We start from the raw sequence: 21,810 nt of genomic DNA on the forward strand, positions 1-21,810 counted from the left end.
TTGCCTGCTGCGGTTCCCCTCGCTGAAATAAATTCATTCTTTGCCTGGTCCCCGACTTGAGCAGTCCGGCTCTGTTTCTGCGACGCGGCGCGCCCAGGCCGTGTAGGTCTCATGCCGTAGGTCCTCCGTCCGGCCGCCCCATCGAAGCTACAACATTATGCACACCACGCATGTCTATTTTCATCAGTTTCATACGCGGCATAATAAGACCCCTTGCGTTTTCTGAGACGGTCCCAAATTATCAGAAACTTAATTAATTTACCTTATATATAAAGACCAAGATGTTAAAGACAAACGCGAAAAAAAACGTCTTTACTTTCACAAATGGGGCAATAAATAAATCAGCAGAGAAAATTCGTACGGTAACGCAAATGGCTGTGTCTAGCTGTTGGCGGCCCAAGCTTGCTGCTTGAGGACAACAACATACCGCAGATAAACACCACAGCAGGTTGTGGCGTGTTTCTGCTACAGCAATGTTCTCAAAGTGACTCTACACATCGTAATAGAATGCCAATGTATTCACCCCACCAGGCCGAAATTAAACCTCCACCTTCCGGAAGCGATGCATGCATTGACTTGTTAGCAATCAAGATATGACATGTCTAGACTTTTGCTTAAATGAAAAAGAGTGAATAGATTTGTAGAAACCGAGTGGTTACAGCCGTAAGCAAGTTTAAAAGATACATGAGGAGGTATTAGTGCACAAAAAAAGAAATAAAGAGACAAAGACAAAGTTCCAGACTACAATCGAACTAGTAAAAACTTATTAGCTCACCCAAGCTATTACTCATCATCTGGATTCAAAGGAAATGCCACAGCTTTCTCGTCATCACCTGCTGATTCGCAATTTCTCGCAAAAGCGCACATATGTCACAGTCGCCAGCCAAATGCAGTTAGACTGGCTCGTCGAAACACATCATGCGCTGCCATCAGTCGGGTGCTGTCACAGCTTCCTGCTTTTTGTGTGTGTGTGTGTGTGTGTGTCGACTGTCCTGCAGGATAATCAAAACCATCAAACGTGACTCAAACAAGAGTACTTAGCGCATGGGCAGAGGCCCACAGTGTAGTTCATAAATACGTGTTCAAGAAACAAGACGTGGAGAGGCTTGAGCAATGAAATGAGTAAAGAAAAATTTACAGAAATTCTGAGCAATCTCTACTAAAGTGTATGCATTGTGTGACTCGGTTGTGGCTTCGTTTTCCCTTAGTGCTGCTTGCTTGCGTTTCAAAGCTTATGCTTGTCTACGCATGGCCCTTCCGGCGGCAAAGAATGCTTAGCCTTTACTTGAAAATTCAGCTTTTCTCGCCGCATCCAACCCCTTCAATGTAGTTATGTCAATTGAGCCAGAACGCCAGGCACGAGCGCGCCTCCAAGGAGAAGAGCGGTTGCAATCAAACGCCAGCTGCCGCAGTAGCACGTGAAGCTTTGCGTTAGGGGTGAGTGCATCGCCGCGACGCCATGTCACCCTCTCTATCGCTCACGCAAGCCTATTGTATGCGCAAGTTCCCTGTCCACACAAGCTCTCGCCTGCGGTTCTGACTGCGCCTCAGTAAGGCCCACTAAAAATGCGCCAAGCGTCGCAACGCGGCCGATTGCTCGCGAGGTGTTCATAACTCGAAGGACGCTCAGCAGCGTTCAATTGAACATTTGACCATTCCAACATTTCATGTAGGGCTACACCCAAATACCACGACGGCCTACTCCCGAAATTGTCTTACCCCCAAATTTAAAAAGGGCAACCTTCAGATTTCATTTGGCCCAACCCCATATTTCAACGTGGCCTATCTCCAAATTACACGTTGGCTCACCCTCAACTCTAAGTTGGTCCATCCCCAAATTCCGCGTTGGTCCATCCCCAAATTTAAGTTGGTCCTCATCCAAATTTAGGATAGCCCACCCACAGATTTGAATTTGGCCTACCCCCAAATTTTTGCTTCATTGCTCGCACGTTCTTCATCGTCTTCTTCCACAACTGGCTGGTTCTCTCTTGAAAGCGATTGTCTCACTGGAAGGAATGAAGGACGGAAAGTTTCGTCGTTGTATGACCATAGAAATGCTTACGCATTTAAAAGAGAATGCGCTGTACGCAAGGCAGCGCCTTGCTGGGAGTGTAAGAAGCGCGTACAGCTACACATGAAATAAATTAGCTAGCTGGGCGAGTTGGTGACTGAACATATTCCTAGGGGTGGGCAGCGCAACATTTAGGAATATGTCCAGTCACCAACTCGCCCAGCTTGCGTACGGGTTGCGCTGCCTACCCCTAGAAATATTCTCATGATAAACATCAACCGTCTTTCATGTCGCTTCCAACGTTAAAACATCTGAGTGTGGACTGAAATTCAGCACGTGCGCTAATCCGTAAACATAGTTGAGCAGAGATCCCTTCAGTTGGTGCATGAAACTTCAGTTCTGTGTGTCCGGTTCTTGGACTGTATTCAGAAACATTCCTTACGCTTGATAGTTACGTAAGAGCAAACGCAAGCCATTATTCAGGCGGAAATATTACTAGCGAAGGCTGGCGGCCAGTGGCAAGCGTCACCTACAAATGGGAACTTTTGTGAATGCGCCCCTAGTACTTCGGCGATCATTCTAAAGCCTGTAGGCAGTCACGGTCACAGTCTTACTACCCGATATATGCTTCATTTTCATTACTTGGTCGGTTTGAAGCAGCGAGCTATTAGAATGGATTACCTGCTTTCGAGCAGTTGTCTTCGGTCATCTTGTAAATCGACGGATACCAAATTTTCCTGCATGTGATGCTGCGGCAGAGGTAAACACTATACGTGCTACTAGGAAACCATCCATTAAGACTGCGCTGCAAAGAAAAACTAAGAAAATGTGTTCTGTATGCTATTTGTTCGACAAAGACGTTTAGCATGAATAGCAGTTTCAGGTTGTACCGAAGGGCTCCGCAATAATTTTTTTTTTGAGCGTGTAAATTTTGCGGTGCAATCTATACCGAGTGTCGTTTCCGTGAATACTCTCACCAATGACTTCCAACGCAGGCAAACACCTTATGCATGCAACATGGCTGTTACATTCAACTTACGTTATCGAAAACCGACGATCCATCATCGGCCACTTGATGGGCTTCGAATACCCGTCCATTTTCAGTCTTCAGAAAAATCTGGTTTAAGAAATCCGGGAAATCAAATGGATTAAGCAGGAGCTTGTTCTCGCCGAGGTACATCTGCATGGAATTGTAATATGTGTTTCAGTAGGTTAACAGATAACACATCACCACACTACATATCATATTATAATTTTCACAATATTCCTGCAGTGACATATCACGTGTGCCCACTCCCACATGATAAATGTAGTGTTCCTGTCATGTTGATAGCACGTAACTGCACAACTTCAGTGTAATGCAGTTTCTATTATATGCTTCACCTGTTATAAGCCAATGAGCCATCTCTTGGTTGGAAAGAAGTAACTTTTGAACAATGAAAATAAACAATGAAAGCCGAATCAAACTAATTAGGAAGTTAACGCACGTAGAGCAAATCTAACGGAATATTTTTCCGAAATAATCTAGACTTATTGAACATAACAGGAAAACCATATTCCTAGCGATTGTTGTAGCACCAGCTTGACTAAGGTATTCATTTTTTATCAAAAATATGCCTGAATAGCTGTATATATTATGACGAATAGCATCCTTTTCCTCGAACGACGGGCAATCTGCGGCATAGCCATCATTTGTCTGTCAAATCGGCTGCGTTATTTGTCGCGAGCTTCTCGCTTAGCCTCCGCTTTGTCCGGCACAATGACATTTCAATTTACCATCACTCATTACATCATTTTAATCCAACCGTGCACTTTTTAGTGCTTGCGGATTCCTCGGTTAGAGGATCCATGGACGCCAGATGATGATGATGATGATGATGATGATGATGATGGAGCAGCATTCGCATCCCCTAGGAAACAGGGCGGTGATTAATAGTCACCTAGCCTGCTTAATTTACCAGCATGATGCTATAGATGCTTTTTATTCTAGCGTTTACTTACACATGCCTTTATTATTTTTTCCCTTCCTCAATACATCTTTATTTCATTTCAGATATTATGATTACTTCAAGTGGGCGGAAGCATCAAGCGGTCAGATGTCGAGATAAGCCAGAAACGTTTAGATTATTGGTGGAAAAAAAGCAAGGAAGGGATTGATACGACTTGATCAGCTACAGGCATAGCTATCGGTACAAGGCAATGGGAGAAGTTTTGAGGAAGCAAGAGAAATTATTAAAGAGATGAATACAACAGTCTACAATCAAAAACATGTATTGGATACCTGAGTAACTAAAGCAGACTAGGGGCCCTATAATGTAAAACTATTCCAATATGTCTCTATTCCAATCTCCTGACGTGAAATTGCGTAACCACCGACGCAAAAACCGGGCGGTCACCCGCAGGGTTGTCTAAACAGACCAATCAAACGCTCTCCTCGTTCATAGGAGGTCACTTTTGTTTGCTTGAAAAACAAATAACATTGCCTACACTGAGCGGCTTGTATCTAATTGGCTGACAAGGGGCGAGGAGAACGCTCAAGTGGAGAGGGATTCGATGGGGCAGAGCCAGTGCACTGAAAATCGATAACCGGATGAAGAGGTTGGTGCTGGCGTCTGCGATCGGTCGGCTTTCCCTTACTTAGCTGGCGGTAGCTGGTCAAAAATAGCGGCAGCATGCGACGGAAGCTTAAGAATGACGCTAAAACAGACTCTCAGCAAAGAAGAGTTGGCAGAATGAGGTGGTAAACGTGCCGAAAGTGCTCGAAAACGTTACACGGCCAAGCAAGAAGTTTTATTGCACGAAAATACACCCATGCTCTCCGGCAGGTGCGAGCAGCCAGCGTGTGAGCGATCGGCGGAAGCCATCTTTTATTCCTTTCGGAACGAGGCAGCCTGCGGCTATTCCGGAAAAAATTTAGTTTTGTTCGGCATATTGATGCATCTTTATCCCGTACACGTCACTTTGACGCGGGGAGTTTTTGCGGTTTGTGACGTCCTGTGACAGGCAGGTGAAGTGGGTGCAGGCCGAAAACGTTTTACCAATAGCCGAGGGCTAATGGCGAAAAGGGGTGGAATCACAAATAGCTGTTCGTTTCTTTTTTCTGTCAAATCATGCATAATCAGTGTGTACACATCATATCAGATGGGGAGGTATCGCGGTTTTCGTGACGTCGCGTGACAGACAGGTGAAGTGAGGGTGGTCGAAAAACGTTTTTGACCAATTGTGGAGGGCTGATACGAGAATTCGAATAGAAAAGTTTGGAATATTTTTACGCTATAGCGCCCTAGGTGACTATTTGTCACCTTCTGTTTCATAGAGGATACCAATAATTATCATTATTATCGGCATCTGTAATCCGCAAGCGCGGCGAAAACACAATGAACGCAAGACATGAGAGAAGGAGGAGCGCATTCTTGCATTCCACGGTTCATGTCTATCTTCCGTTATTGTTCAGACGCTTGTCTTGCGCCTGGCAGCTGTTAAAAGCTCCTGCCAGGTAAAGCTATACGTCCCAGACAAATTTCAAATGAGCGACGCGTTTATTTAGACCATTCCTAAGCAGGCGCCGGAGGCTATAGTACGTCAAGGACTGATTTCACACTCACGCTACAGGCATGTGCTGCTATGGGCTTGTGGATCTAGGCTGGCATATCTCATAATATAGAGTAGGCGAACCGAGAGACGCAGTGGCAAAATGTTCATGCGATGCTTTATTATTGCACAGGTTTTCCCCAGGCAAGTGCATTGTTCGGCGCATTGCTCGGATTGCTAGATGGTGCAGGATGCATCAACAGCTGCAAATCTGCATGTGGATCGGTCCATAGGCGTACAGACTGCCTGCCCTATCGTCCTTCTGAGAGACAGCTGTGGCTTGACTTCGAATGCCCCAGCACCGTCCCAAAGAATATGTGCTGACTGTTTATTCGGTCAACCAATTTTCACACGTCCAGGTTCATGACGTCGTCAGAGGTGGATGTTGACGCGCATATGTTTCCCAGGTGACCACTTTTCATCGGCTAACGAATGTTGAACGCAATCGCACGGCTCAGGACGCGCGTGAATCTTTAAAATATTTTCAGCCTTGGTGGATTGTCTTGTTCCGCAACAATAATTGTCATATATGCCTTGTTTGCAGTTGCTTTCTTGAAAAATCTGCGCTCGCTACTTCCCTGTCGAGGATGCTATGTCACAATAATAACGCGCATGTCGTTCGTGGCGTGGAAGTACCGGGCTTGCAGCGTTAAAGAAAAAAAAGCGCCAGCACGGCCGATGTCGATTACTGCTGTGAGGTAACATACGCCCCAAAGGGTGTAAACTTTCTAAAGATTGTTGCATGTATCGGAAGTTTCTCAAATGTTATCGATGGTTCTATCTGCTGTTTGTTGTCGCGTAACCTTGTGTAGCATGACTGTCTGCTCGACACAAATTGTGCAGCACTTTCCAGGATTCAGGTCGGCACAAGCCATTACGCTTGAACCTTCGACGAGTCGTTTATAAAAGCCGACGCGGTTGACCAGCTGATCAGATTTCGGTAATGGCAGGCCGTGCTCGCCCCTATCATTGTGCTTCGAGTGCGACCAGCTTTTCTGGGTACAGGTTCGCCCAATAAGTTAGTTTCGTGATACATAGTTTTGCTATACTGCGTTCTTCACCGTTACTAAAACGCGACAAGAGGCTCGCAGCTGCAACGCAGTTTCTGTGCGCGAGGTGACAGTAGCGGTGGCAGGATGCTCCCGCAGTCCTTCTTTATTATAACAGGTATGTTACTTACACAACGCCTAAGCTATCTGTTAAGATAATCTTGGTGCTGTTTACATGCCCACATGTAAGTATGTTCGCCTTTATGCTTACTTAGCGCGTGTACTGCGGGAGATGCTTTTGCTTGTCCCTTATCTTGCCGATGCGCAGGTTCACGTAGCGAGTGTGCATCTTTGATAAGCATTACACGCACAAAATATGCTGACACATAACAGGAGGAGCGCGGCTTTGGTTACAAGCATAAAGTGCAGCAGTTTTGGTAGGTGCTGTTGGCACAATGCACAATTTGCGCTAGCCTAAATAACTTCATTTTTTCGTTTTATTTAGCGACAAGAGCATTCTAAACGGTAAAAAAAAAAAAGAAAACATGATCTTGGCAATTTTTTGGGGGACCAACCGATGCATGTATGCATCTGTTCTCAGAATACTGTGCCGGGTATGGAGGTCTCTGGTCGGTGTCACGATTGTAGCCGATTGTGTTACATCTGCTGGTAATATATGCGCAATTGTGCACATAGCATATCGTGCTAGCCTTCCATGTAACACTTTCAGCATGCGTGTAGACTAGCACACAAGCGTGGAACGATTGCTACATAGATTTTCACAGTACCACGGCCATGTGCCAGGATCAACTAAGTCACATATATCGTTTCATGTTTCCCATTATGTTAAGGGTGGCCTCATATGGCGATACCACGCCACAATTCTTGCATTTTACAGCGACCAACATGCATGGTGAGACCGCGAGCGTCTTGTCGAAGCACAACACTACTTCATTTATATGTAGTGACACGACTATTGTTTTACAGTACGCGGCATTGTTAGTTCTGATGTCTTCGACCGTAACCATGACTCTACACGCAGTTCCTGATTGCTGCCTTTCCCACAAAAGAAATCTACCAGTTTCACCAGATATGACCTTCTGCGATGTTTATTCACCTCGTAGCGTCTGAGGAAATTTGTGGTTACAATAACCTTTCCCTTCTCCCTTATAATATAAGTTTCAAAAGGGTCAATTATAGCAACTAATATTCCTTGGACGAGTTTGTGTAGATGATGGGCTGGCTAGATAGGCACGTCGCTGCTTCTTTCCCATATTTCGAGAGTGTGCACAGTCGGGACAGCGTTCGTGCCTAGCTTGAGTAAACGGACACGTTTTGCCTCAAAGTGTTCGTAGAATTTCCTGTCAAATCAGCGTCCAGCGAGCAAGCCTCTGTTGCATTTTGTAACAAGTCCTTTTTATCAAAAATAAAGAAAAACAACACGCCGCAAGCAAACATACGCGTTCCTCATCCAAGCTGTCGCAGCCCATTTTGTTTAGTGAAGCATCGGAGTAAGTCGATCAGTGGAAGCATTTGGAGCTCGTTGTGCTCCTGCTTTCAAGATGTAGGTACATCTAGGACAACTAACAAAAAAGGGCAACTTCAATAATCTGCGCCACCTGAAGCTCGACTACTGCCCGAGAGAGGCATATGCGACTTCCCCGACTTTACTGACAAGGTAATATCAAACGCATAAAGCCTTGCGGCCCAGCCCCATTGATCATGGCCGTCCAAATATTTGCACCTTAACTTTGCCATTGTTTCACACGATTAGGAGGTAATCTTCTGTGTTGTGCAATAATTTTCATTAGTGGGAGAGAAAGCTAAGTTGGCGTTGGCAGTAAACTGTGCATAGCCGGTTTATTTTGCATATGTTTGGACAAATAGGGAACCGATACCAATTTTGCTCGGATGCGCATGAAGTGCTGCTGGGGGCGTCCTGGTCGATGTGGTGCAGGAGCTATAGGCGTTTACAGGTTTTGTCATATCTCTTTTGCACGGACGTGCAGATAACATGAGGCTCAGAAGGAAACGTGTTTTTTATTGCTAAGGCTTGCATGTTATAGATAGCATCGTTGCCAGACTGGCTACTCAATTCCGATGCATCATTGAATGCGATTATATGCACCTCAACTCAAATAAAGGGATGCACTTTCGTATCGTTCATTTCGACTGTGAGACAATGATTGGCATCGCAGGAGCAATACAGTCAATAATACGCCCACCTCGTCAGAAAGCATCGTCCTGTCGTCTTACTAGAGGGTGCGGAAGAGACCAGACGCCTTCGCCAATGGTGACTTGGACCAGAAAGCAGATTTAGTAAGTACCAAAATGACATTTATTTCCAGCTCTAAGGCGACAGCTACGCGAAGAACATTCTTAACATGCACGAGATGCGCAGTACATGTGATTTTTTGCATTTTATTCCCATAGAAACGCTGCCGCCGCGGTCGGGATTCGATCCCGCGCCCTCGGGCGGAGGGCTCAGTATAGCGACGCCATAGCCACTACGCCACCATAGCGGGTGAATAAACATGTTGTGGTGGGGGGCATTATTTCACGGCTACTCAATGTACAAATGTGTGTCTAGCAATTCAAAAAAAACATTTGTATTGCAATAACACCATCAACAGTGGGTCAGCCAGGAATAGCTCCTGAGCCAGCGCTTCAACGATGGGAATTGACCTGTACGTCGACTACTTTTCTTGGCAGCATTTACGCATCTAGATTTCAGACTTTTCTGAATATAAAAAATCAAAGTGACCTTGTACTGTTTAAGAAAATCCGTAATAGACTGGACATGGATAATAAAAGGTAAAAGAAAAGCATTATATGCAAAAGTTCGTAACTTAGACGGAAAAGGCTCATTTGATATGGCAAACTGCTACATAAATTATTAACCAAGAATGCCTGATCCGAAAAAGCAATTTTTTCAAAGAAAATGTGTTCATTGTACACTTCTTTGCTGTAGATCTTGCTTTAAATAATATGCCTGGGCAGTCTTCCCAAAAATAAACCATACTAACATACCCGTATGAGACTACATATGTGTCCCAGCTGCTAAGAACGTCAAAATGAAACAAGTGTTAAACGTTGTAAGTTATGTATTTAACAAGTCGTTAGTGTACACCCGTAACGTGATTCTAAGCTCAACCGTAATGCCTTAAAAAGTCAAACCTGCTGACGTTGCAGTCATATATAATGGAGGCTAGAATGTGATATTGGCCAGTCAGAAATAATTTCTGTTCTTATAAGATTTTGAAAATTTGCTGAGCGAATCACAAAACACAGACTAAATAGCTTCCTAACAGTAAACAATGCACTAAATAAACGAACAATTTGGTTTTATTACAAATAAATTGTCATGGGTTGCCCCACTTGGCATAGATGTCTAAAGTACTTGAAAGATAGAAAAGTAAATGCGCTTACTGGGCGCATTTTTGGCCCCCCTTGGCATACATCACCAAAGTATTTGATTGATATGAAATAAAATGAACATATTGGGTGCATCTTTAGACGCCATGAGCGCGTTTAACAATATACAGAAATAGGTACTTTCTGGTCAACTATCTTTTTTTTTCCATCCTCGGTATCGCGCGGGCACCCACATGAAGTTATCTCACTTTCACAATGTATTTCAGTATTATTATTGCTAAAAGTTCAGAAATAGGTTGTAATAAGTACGAAGTATCCGTGGACGTCCCCTTATGCTAGTACCTACGTTATTTATGTTTATTTCGACAGCAATTATATGGACGCTACAGGCGCATCTCGGCCGTCACTATCGCTGTGACCGAAGGAGATAAAACATCTTTATTGAAAAGTCCCTGCTGGGTTCGAAAAGGGAACGGAGAGACTGGGAGTATAGCGCCGTAAAGCTCCTCTTTCCGTCAGACGCAGCCCGGCCTCGAACTGTAGCGCCGTCTTCGGCCAGCCGGATAGCCCAAAGGTGGTCTTCTTGGCATTTAATGAGTATTTAAGCCTCCCACTCAGTAGGGTTTTATTTTAGCATAGTGGTTTCTGATGTGTCGATATTGTTTGGACAAGATGGACATGCCCGTATCACGTGATGGAAGTCTGCACGTGATGCATTGCATGTCTGACAATGGGATGAGTATGTTTCTGGGTATATTCGGTGCATGAGTAGTGACGTGGAAAAGGTGCTCGTTTGCAGAAGTCTGCATGTAGTTTCTTGGCATTTGTTTAACGATTTGTCATGAGGAGGGTATGTATAGGCAGCATATCGGTAGGATTTGTGGATGTCTCCGTAGATATGGATTTATTCGTATTGGGGAGCAGCTATTTCTTGACCGGGTTCTGGGGGCCTAAGTCTGTATTTGGGTCTCTTCGGGGATTTGCTGTCCAGAAAGAGATGGGCCAGGATAGTGACTATGCCGGTTGATACTTGCTCGGGCAGCGTCGTGCGCAGCGTTGTTCCCAAAAACCCCTGCATGACCTGAGGTCCAGGTGAGTAGAACAGTTCTTCTGTGGGCACGATGTGTTACAATGAGAATTCTTTGTGCCACTGATGTAAATAATCACGGCTTCCTTAGAGTCGGTTACGATGCATAATGCAGTGCTTGATGCGTGTGCTAAAGCTTGCGGCGTCTTCGCCATCTTCTGGGTCTTGGTGCGTATGGAGCTAGTTCTTGCGATATTCAACATCGTACCTGTGACCACTTCCATAGTCTTGGCTGGTTGTGACAGATACTTTGCAGCATCGACATAAGTCACAATGTTGAGCGTCTTGGAGAACATTGTTGAGTCTTTGAGCTCTTACTTTCCGTCGCTCTGTGTTATGGTTTGGGTGCATGTCCTCTGGGGTGGGGGATTATAGTATTCCTGATGCCCATTGGAATATCTCTCTTTTTTTCAATTCCCGCATTCTGGATTGCATTGCAAGCTTCTTTTGTATTGTCCTTCCTGTATTCTTGTGTGTTAGGCGTTCATAGTGTACTGATCCCTGTGCGTTTATAATTTCGACCAGTGTGTTGTAAATTCCAGGGCTAGTAGATTTTCATTTGCTGCGATTGGAGGAAGGTATGATGCTTGATTTCATGCTTTTCTTATGATCATGTAAATGATGGGTTTCTCGGTATGCGGGAAACTTAAGAATGGCGCACTTTATGCTATACGCGAGGCTTGTGCCAGTCGAATGGCATTATTCTGTTTCATGCCGGTGTGCCTGATAGCAAATCTCGAAATAAGCCGGCCCACCTGTGCCGTATATGTCTTCAAGCGGTGCATTGTTGTGGTGCTTTTTTTGTCACTTTGTATGTACAGTCTCGTCCACTCTTAGGGTGAACACGGCTCACCGTGGCCGCGCTCCGCGGGGCGCTAGTGCGTCCGGCGCGTTGGCGCATCGAAGCGAAGCGGCGCAGGCGCACACCGATCGAGGGGAGGTGCTTCACGTCGTCTGCTACAGTGCTGAAGCGCTCCGCCTCTTGCTTTGCTGTATAGTACACATCGCTAGATCCAGGTGACTGAGTGCCCGAGGCGGCATTGCGGGAAGGCGCACTTCACTAACTGGAGCATTTTCGAGCTGGTTCCGTCTACAGCTTGTTCAATCACGCATCATCATGTTTGCCATGAATTTTACCAGTAGGGAGGGCAATGCTATTACTTCGACAGCAACTAAGAAGTGATATCTGCTGCTTCGCACTCTCTTATTAACGCGTTAATGTCGCTGGTAGGAGAGCATGGAGCGCTTTACACAATGTAGGAAAGTGCTCTTCCCGGCATAGCAACTGATTTGGCGGCAATTTTACTCCCCCTTTTCATCTTTCTACATCCATTGAAAAAACTAAATTCATTTTTGTTGGCACAGTTTGAGTAAAATCACCGAAGCGGGGCCGGTCCTCTGACGGCTACCTGACGCGAGAAGTCACATTCTCATTTAGATGAATCGTCGGTCAATTATTTGATTACATTGATTACGGGAAGTAAAACATGTGGCGCCGGTGTTTTTTTGGTTGTTATTATTTTCTCCTTGGAGTCAATGCACGCCGCATGCGAATGCTGTTTCCGTCCGTTTCGAATAAGTCATTGGAGTGGAAAACATAAAACGTACATGTCTGTTTTCTAACTTAAATTACGTCTTGCCGCCCAATTAAGTCGTTATTCACATCTATTTCATTTCAGTACTTGATCGGAATGGGCCATATGCATATTCTCACTAGCATATAATAACTTGTTAATTGTGCGGTATACGTCTCGAAGCGACACATGGCCTCTAAGTTACGCCATAGAGGTGGGCATCGGATAAATTTGGAGATTAGGAGGAACTGATTTCTTTTTTTAGGGGGTAGGCGGGGGTGGCCTGGGCTGAGTGGGTAAAACCCAAATATGAATACGGCACAGGAACCCTTGCCGCGGACAAGCGATGTTGTTGCGGTCGTGGGGAAGTGGCTGGTCCGTGGGTTGGAAGAACGCGGCCACGATATTTAAACCAGCGGTCATGAGGCCGGACCGGTGTCGTCTGCCCACAGCATGCCGGTCTCGCCATTTGTAAAAGCTAAGCCCGGCCCAAGCCAGATTGTTGTAGTCGGGTCAGTCTACTTTGTGCCTGACCATGGGCGTCAGCCCGATCAACCGCCGAGCCCCCCCCCCCCCCCCTATTTTTTTTTGCTTAGGTCGAGCTACCCCATCTTAGCTTAATGTGATGATGCGGTGCAGCCAACGACTACTCAAATGAGTGACTGGCCACTCAGGAGTTAAAGATTCCGGGATGACTCGCCAAATCGAAAGACACCAGAGGTGTTTCCATTAATCGCATTTCCGTCGACTTGCATGATGAATTGTATTTTGTTCGGTTGCTGGTTGCCATGGCACTTCGGCGATAAAAACGCTGTAACAGTGCAGGATAATTTCATTTCTCCGGTGCACTTTGGAAACTAGCCATGTCGCGGGTTCTGGAAAAAGAAAGACGACGCATTGTAGATCTGTGCCTACAAAACTATTCTCAACGCGTTGTATCGGAGATGACAAAAAGGCCACTGAAAAGTGTAAATAGAATCGTCCAGGCTTACAAGAAGGACGGAAGAATTGCGGATGCTCCCCGTAAAGCCCGGCAAAGAGTGACCATTGGTGTGGCAGCTGCTGCAAACCCGACCTTCAACGTTCGAGAAATTAAAAACAGCCTCAGGCTGGGTGACGCCCCTGACACGACTATCAAGCGTCGCCTCTACGCCCCGGCCTAATAAAGAGCGCGAAAAAATTACTGTATTTTTACCCTCATCACTTATAAAAAAACATGCTAAGTGATTTATGTGGTGAGAAGCTTGTTTGTGTTTATATAGATTGATTAAGCAGGCTGTTCACCTGCTGTCGACAGAACGAGCTGGAAAATGTTCCAGTTAGTGATGTGCGCCTTCCCGCAATGCCGCCTCGGGCACTCAGTTACCTGGGTCTAGCGAAGTGTACTCTACAGCAAAGCAACAGGCGGCGCGCTCCAGCGCTGTAGCACACGACGCGAAGCACCTCCCCTTGGTCCGTGTGCGCCTGCGCCGCTTCGCTTCCATGCGCCGCCGCGCCGGACGCACTGGTGCCCCGCGGAGCGCGGCCACGGTGAGCCGTGTTCCCCCGTAGAGTGGACGAGACTGTACATTCCCAGTACCTTTAGCCGTGAGACCTGGGGTACGGCTGTACCTTTGATTTTGCTACGGAACAGCCGCCACAGTGTGGCTGCACTGAGGAGAAGGAAGACGACGTGGCCACCGCTTAATATAGCGTCGCCATCATTGCCACCGTTTGTCTACGTGTAAATATATTGTAAATAGACTCGTACGTCAGCTACACGTAACAATATCAAAGGCCATTCTTTGCAGGTTAAAAGTCTTGCGATTTCTTTTGCGATTTTTTTTTATCAGTGGAAGCTAAGCTTTCTCCGGCAAACATGAAGGTCCTCCCGGTTCTACGTATACGTGCCTGTATTTATTGCTTCCTGCAGGGTGTCTTGGATTTCGCTATTGCTGCCACCCGTCACACATAGCGTTATATCATCGGCATATGAACTGCGGTGCAGGCGCGGGATGTTATCGGGTCTTCGCGGGAGTCCAATTAGTGCGATGTTGAATAACCTCGGTGATAGCACAGATCTTTGAGGCGTGCCTTTGTCACCCAGGGTCAGATTGTTTGATTTGGGTCCTCCGATATCCGCAATATAACGGTGTCTTATTCCCTACGTTGAAGCTAGAACGTTCTTCTGGTATTGCCTTATGGCTTATGTTGTGAAATTATTTTTTGAGATACATTCCGAGCCTGGCTCTTGTATCCAGCATAGGAGCTTGAAGGGGACCTATGACTTGATCTTAGAGCTGTAACATGGATTCCGTTGAGAGTTTTGCCCTAAATCCTATCATAGTACGTGGCAGCTGCTCATTCTTTTCAATGTGCACAGTAAGACTCCTTAGTATGCGGTGCTTCATTGCTTTTCCTAGACATGAACTGAAGGAAATTGGGCGATGATTATCCAAGTTTAGTCGTTTTATCGGCTTTGGAATAAATATAACTTTGGCATTTTGACAGATATGTGGTAGCTCTTCAGATTTCAGTATTTCGTTTATGTATTTCAGTAAAGTTTTAAGCGTTTCCTCGTCCTCATTTCTATAAATTCGATTTGTGATGCGGCCTTCTCCGGGGGCAGTATTGGTAAGTAGTTGCAGCGCCTCTCGTAGTTCTCCCACAGTTATCGAAGTATCCATGTCAACTTTACCCGTTACTTTGTATTATGATTTTGTCGAAGATGTATGTTCTCCTATGTTTCTTTTCAATAAGGTAATTCAGTACCTGACCATTAGTTCCTGTGCATTTGTGTAGCAGTTTCTTCAAGTCTTCTTGCTGCGCTGTCTTTGTGGTGCTTTCCTCTAAGAGGTGTCTTAGAATGTTCCAGGTTTTAGGTACATGTGGCTGGCTCTGCATTTATTTACAGGCAATATGCCATTGTTGATTATTTAGTGGCGATGCATATCCTTTTATCTCTTCGTTTAATAGCGCTATTCTTTTGCTAAGTGTAAGTGCTAAGTGCAAAGAGCGATGGAACGAAGAATGCTAGGCATAACGTTAAAGGGACACTAAAGGCAAATACTAAGTCAAGCTAAAGCGATAGACCAGTGCTCGAGAATCTCGGAGACGTCGATATTATCACCAGCAGAGCCTTCATAATCGAGAAATTGAGGTAAATGCAACACATGATTAGAGACTCACCCGGGACATTCAAGTACTTTCGCGATGACGAAAGCATTCCTCTGTTAAATCTTGTCCCTAGTGCTCGACCACTCACTCCAAAAAAAAAAAAAACAGCCTTGTATTGCGTTATCAGACGAAATAAAATGCGACTTGTCTAGTTCTATTTCATTTGTAGAAAAAATAACTGATTGAAATTACAATTGAAAACGACGCGGGCGGTCAAAAGGTTTCGTTTTTGGTGAACTCTGCGCTGCCCACGCTTTTGCGTTTCATTATCGTTATCGCGCAGGGCTACGCTGCTTTTGCTTGCTACAGAAACTCCCACAAACTGCAAATAGCAGAGACTTCAACTTCCATGTATTGTCGAGGGATGCCCGAATGGTCTACGCCACTTGACCAAAAAGGATGCAGCGGTGAATCCACCGCTCTATCTTGGCTTGGTGCCACCGTCTGTTGGGCGCTGTTTTACTCACCGACGGCAGCAAAGGGCGCTGATGGCGTATGCAACGCCACCACTCCCACAGCTGCGTGGCGGGAGATTTGAATTTTAAGAGCATTCGGACCCGTCAGAAGCAATTTTCTCGTAAAATCTTTCTTGTGTTTTCTTGGCACGAAACAAGCGTTGCATGGTTTCTCGAATGGTATTCAAACAGTCCACGTGGACTTAGTATTTGCCTTTAGTGTCCCTTTAAGAGACAGAAAGAGAGCGGTTTGGATGAAAGAGCCAACGGGTATATTCGATCTTCTAATTGATAATATGAGAAAAAAATTGAGCTGGGCAGGTCATGTAATGCTCAGGTTAAATAACCGTTGGATCATCAGGGTTACAAAATGGGTACCAAGAAAAGGGAAGCGCAGTCGACAATGGTCGAAGACTAGGTGGGGATGTGAAATGATGAAGTACGCGGGCGCTAGTTGGAATCGGCTGGCGCAGGACAAGGGTGATTGGAGATCGCAGGGAGAGGCGTTCGTCCTGCAGTGGACATAAAACAGGATGCTGATGCTGCTGATGATGATGATGATGACGACGACGACGACGACGACGACGGTGGAGCTTCTGCCTTTTACATCTTTTCTGAAATTTCTACAATGTTTCCAGAACATCTGGAAGTTTATAAGGTACTTGTTGTAGACCAACTTTTTAGGCACATCTGCGGCTGCTTTTTGTGCATCCTTCAATACCTATTGTGTCATTTCTTCTAGTTTGGGCTCCGATCCATCTGCCGACGTCCGTTTTGCATGGATTGCTCTAAAGTTGTCCCAGTTTGTGATTGATAAAGGATGTCCTTCTTTTATTTGCCACGGACCCGATTCGATCTGAGTTTGGATGATGAAATGATCGCTTCCGAGATTCGTGACTTTGTTTAACCATATAACTTTGTCAATGCCTTTGGCTAGCGTAAGATCTTGTCACGTCTCCTTCGAAACAATATTTCCCGTGCGTGTAGGATGATTAGGTTCTGTGAGCAAAGAATAACGAAGTTGCTGGATGTCCTCCCACAGCTGGCGTCCTTTCCGTCTATCATATGAGTAGTGCCAGGCAGGCACCGGTGGATAGAAATCACCCACCACTAGCAAGGGTTCTCTGTGGGCGAGTCGATCCGCTGTCGCCAAAACTTTTTGAAACTGGTGTTGTTGCCTGGTGCTGCTATATATATTTAGGATAAACAAAGTGGATTTGCTTTACTCGACGCGGAAATAACTTCAAGAATCAGGTGTGGTGTGCTATCTGGCACAGGGTCATGCTGTATTACCGTGATACTCCTAACCAATGTGGTGAGCATTGGTTGTTGCTTTGCATTACGTTCCTGAGCGTTAAAAGCGGCATATCCCGTTAGTTTTGCCTCCATCACAGGTTCTTGAAGAGCAATGACATCTGTTGTACCTGGAGTTGTAATTGTTTGCAAGCTTTGTTGCAGAATTCCCCTTTTTTTCGTAACCCCGACAATTACATTTCCAGACAAGGAACTTATTATACTTCTTACTTTGGAACGTCGGCATTATTATTATTAATATTAATATTATTATTATTATTATTATTATTACTGCTGTTGTTGTTGCTGTTCACCGGATTCGGGCAGGCCTTACTGCGGGCTTTCTTTATTCTTGGTCCTCTAGCCCTATCCACTTCTTAAATTTTCCGTCATTTGTGTTTCGAGTTTCGCTATAGTTATGAGTACCTTTTGCGCTAGTTCAGAATCTTGTTCGTGTTCTCATTTAAAGAATTGCGCTTTATTTATGAGGCCGGAATCTGTGGTTCTAGAAATCATTTCCTGCAGTCCTCCTTTTAGTGTTGATTCAATAGTAGGCTGGATCACTGTAGTGACTCCCATTGAACCTTCTTGTTGTGATGCTTGCTAATGCGCGGAGTTGTTAATACTGCTTGGTCAGGGAGTGCTCTTTGTTGTTTCTTTCTCTCGATATGGTCGAAGTTGCTTCTTCAGTTGTGTATTTTTGCGTTCCAATTCTGTTACTTGTGAGCGCAGTGCTTCGAGTTCTTTCATAATTGCCTGCAACGATGCGTTTTCTCTCCTATTAGCTATTTTAAGTGGTTGTGCTAGAAGTGGTCGTGCGTTTTGTATGACAGTGCGAGGCCATGGTGATGCTGTACCGGGTTGTTCTGCAATGGCGCTACCCCGTGTTTTCTGGGAGGTGGCCCTGCTGGTCTTCCTTCTGGAGGTCCTCCTAGACTGGTTGCGGGTATTGGAGGAGCTTCGGGAGCAGCGTCTGAATGGCATTAGTGCAGGGTCAGGACATTGTTGAGCTGCCGGATTTCTTGACGTTGCTTCCGAGTGTGTCGATTTCTGCGTCTGCGCTGATACTTGTCTTCTCTGGGTGTAGTATCGAGGAGTATGGTAGCGTATGGTGCAGCATTTATCCCCGGTGGCATGTCCGAGTCCACGGAGTGCACATTTGTAGCTTGCAGTCATGATTTTGTTCTGGTTCTTCCTTGTAGCATGTGTCGCAGCGGTTGTGGGTTGGATCTGGACACACGTCAGCACTGTGTCCCGCACCTCTCACACGGTGCCAAATTCAGCTTTCTTCATGTGTATGTAGCACTTATAATCGGCCCCTCAGTAGTAGACTTGGAATTGCACTATCTTCCAGTCAAATACGATGAGCATTGAGTTCGTCTTGCTCATTCTTCGTGTTTCCAGTATGTAGGGATTTCCTTTGTTCAGTAAGTCGTTCTTGATATCCGCTTCAGTGCCGTAGATTGGCATGTTGTGGATGAAACCTAAGACTGTGTCGTCCGGTGAAGTGGCATATGCGGTTGCTGTGTTGCTTCCCTTCAAATTGTAAAGATGAAAGCTTGTAATATCTCTCGGTGTTTTGCATATTTAGGGTGCTGGCGATAACAATGTTGCCCGCTGTGTCCCTTCTCTACGTGTCTTCTTCTGTGTCGTCTATTGTGAGGCCTGTTGAAGCGAGAATTGCATCTCTTATCTCGGAATATACAACCTCGGTGGCGTTGAAACCATCCTTCTAGGCGTATGACGATCTTTATGCCATTCTGCGGTAGTTTGGGCATTCTTGTTCTGTAGGTGAAGTGTTCTAACCAGCGCATTCATCTCATGGAGTCTTGCGTCGGCTTACTTCCTTGTTGCTGTTGTTGATTATTCTCGTTCTTGTGACTAGTCGGCTATGCAGATTGTTCATTGCGTTCCACTGGTGCCATGTCCATTCCTTCCACCTCGACCATCTATATTGTTCGAGCAGGCCGATTGGTTAGGTCTCGACGATAGGCCTAGGCTCCCGCTGTTGCGTGCTCGCGTCCTTCACCGCAGCGGCGGTGACATCGACGGTGCCAGCCGCTGCTCTTCGGACAGCTGCGCAGCTACTTAGCTGGCGGGCACTCCCATCGTTAGGGTTATGGAGACGGTGGTGCGATGTCATATGAATGGCTCAAATAAAGTCGCGTGTAGTGCTCCGAATTCAATGTGGGTGGTCTTACCGGAGAGCTGATAACTTCCCCAAGAAATCCTTAGTACTGCTAGGATACAAAGGCTAATACTTCCGCCGGTGCAGCCTCGGAAAGCTGGAGCCCAAAACGCGTGCGTCTTGTTCTCTGGTCTTTTTCCCGTCGCCGTGAGGTTCCCTGTAAAATTTACGGCAATAAAATTACCGCGCCTCTGTATGCTGTATGTGCGAGTGGAAGCGTGCGAGGGTGAGGCAGCGAACGCGGCTCAATCTCGTGTGCATGAGCTAGGAAGGTATGCGGGAACGCCCTCTCTCCTGCCACGCGTGAGGCACGGGGGCGAAGGGGGAGGCGTTCTTCTCCGCCTGCTGCTGCTTAGGGCGCGGCGGTGCGGGTGCCGTTTCTCGGAAACAATCTGTGACATGGCCAAAGCGCACGCCTGCGCGGGCCTCATCCTCAAACCTATCTACAATGTTTGCAGTGTGCGCGCCATACCGGTAGCTTCGTATGCGCTGTGCTTTCGACTCTTCGTTCGCGTCTTAACAAACCAATTCAATCGTTGCTGCTGCCGCAATTCCTGACTACTGCATTTTGACAGCGAGCTTCCGCGCTCATCTAGCGAGATGTGTTCATGTTTACCTCTGCGCACTTTAGAACGTGCTTGGGAATTTAGTTAAAACATGTTGACGTGCTAGTTGGTTTGAATCCATGACAGAATGTGTAAGCGTGGCTGAACAAGGACGTAGAAAGAAACAGAGATTCAGAGATATTTCTGTGTCTCTGTGTGTTTCTTTCTAGGTCCTCGCTCAGCCGCGCTTATGCATTATATCATTGTGAATTCAGTTAGTAAGCAAGCGTTTACAAATTTACACGGCCGATAAAACTACTATCCTTACATCGTACACCTATCCATTATCTTGCTACTGCAATCGGTACTTCGCCTTTTGGGCGAAGCTGCGCCTTTTTTGTATAATGTTAAAATAAATGCTCCTGGAAGTGGAAACTTTTTAATATATGCCGACTATATAGGAAACCTTTTTAGCACAATTTTCCCAGAGGCAAAGAATTGGCTCGAACACCTAATGTTATGGCTTTCATCAAACGGCTTGCATTTCAACACAAATATAACAACATATTTATTGTTTAGACCTAGAGGGTGCCCGTTTGCCTGTGCACTACAAGTGATAATTCCATGGTTGCTGCATACAACAAACGCAGACATAAATTTATTGGTACTGTGTTCCTTGACAATCTTTCGTGGGTGTCCCACAAAGATAAATTATGAAGCAATATTTCACGTGTTAAAAGAATAGTTAATGAGTTAAGATATCTATGAAGCATTGGTAAGCGAGAAATACATTTTCGGCTGATAGATAGTCGGGGAGAAAGTGGGGGGCATTTGTAACTGTCTTGTGGTCCTTGCGACAACCACAGAAACATTGATATCATGCGCTTTCTTTCCCGAAACGAAGAATTCGAGCAATATTCAATTTGCGTTACTTACATAGGAGCTCAGAACAGTAAAACTTCAAATACATATAATTGAAGTTTAGAAATCTTTCGTCAGTGCAAGTCAGATGAGGGACAATTCGCAGTAAACTTTCATAATAAAGACGAACCATATATGCTGAGAGGTACCTTAATTTGTACACAGCGCTCAATCAGAAGTGATAACGAGTGTTGAATTATTTCGTGGAAATAAATATTATAATAGGCATCTTACAATTTTACCAAATATAATGAAGGAATTACCATGGACCAATGTAGGATTTGCATGAAATGATATTTTCTTGCTGGGGCGAAATTCGAGTAAATTGTAACCTATTTAAAGCTTTAGTCAACTGGGGGGGGGGGCTTGGGTTTTAAGCATATCGGTTGAGGTTCCCCTTCGCATTTTGATTTTTTGCCGTGTCCAAGTACTTGTTTTGCCGTCCATAATTTGCAGATTGCTTCCGTGCAGTAAAAAATAACATGCATTTGCCTTGTTTCGTTTTACACTTCGAGATAATAATATATTTATTTCCTTTTAAACAACTTTCGTTGAAGTGTTTTGCATACGTTTTCTTCACTGCATGCTGCTGTATGGGTGGCATGTCCTCGTGATGTATGGCATG

General features: G+C 45.4%; 1 protein-coding gene across 4 annotated transcripts in view; it reads right to left on the reverse strand.

The window, feature by feature from the left end:
* LOC129384665 (uncharacterized) overlaps positions 1-21,810 on the reverse strand; it is a 173,030-nt gene that overhangs the window by 98,676 nt on the left and 52,544 nt on the right. For 3 of the 4 annotated variants that reach the window (XM_055070265.2, XM_055070266.1, XM_055070268.2), the window contains exon 5: positions 3,051-3,191. In XM_055070265.2, coding sequence (XP_054926240.1) covers positions 3,051-3,191 — 141 coding nt within the window. The remainder of the gene's footprint in view (positions 1-3,050; positions 3,192-21,810) is intronic. The other variant, XM_055070267.1, reaches the window with a different exon arrangement.

The sequence above is a fragment of the Dermacentor andersoni genome, chromosome 5 (genome assembly GCF_023375885.2).
Source record: "Dermacentor andersoni chromosome 5, qqDerAnde1_hic_scaffold, whole genome shotgun sequence".
Taxonomy (NCBI): domain Eukaryota; kingdom Metazoa; phylum Arthropoda; class Arachnida; order Ixodida; family Ixodidae; genus Dermacentor; species Dermacentor andersoni.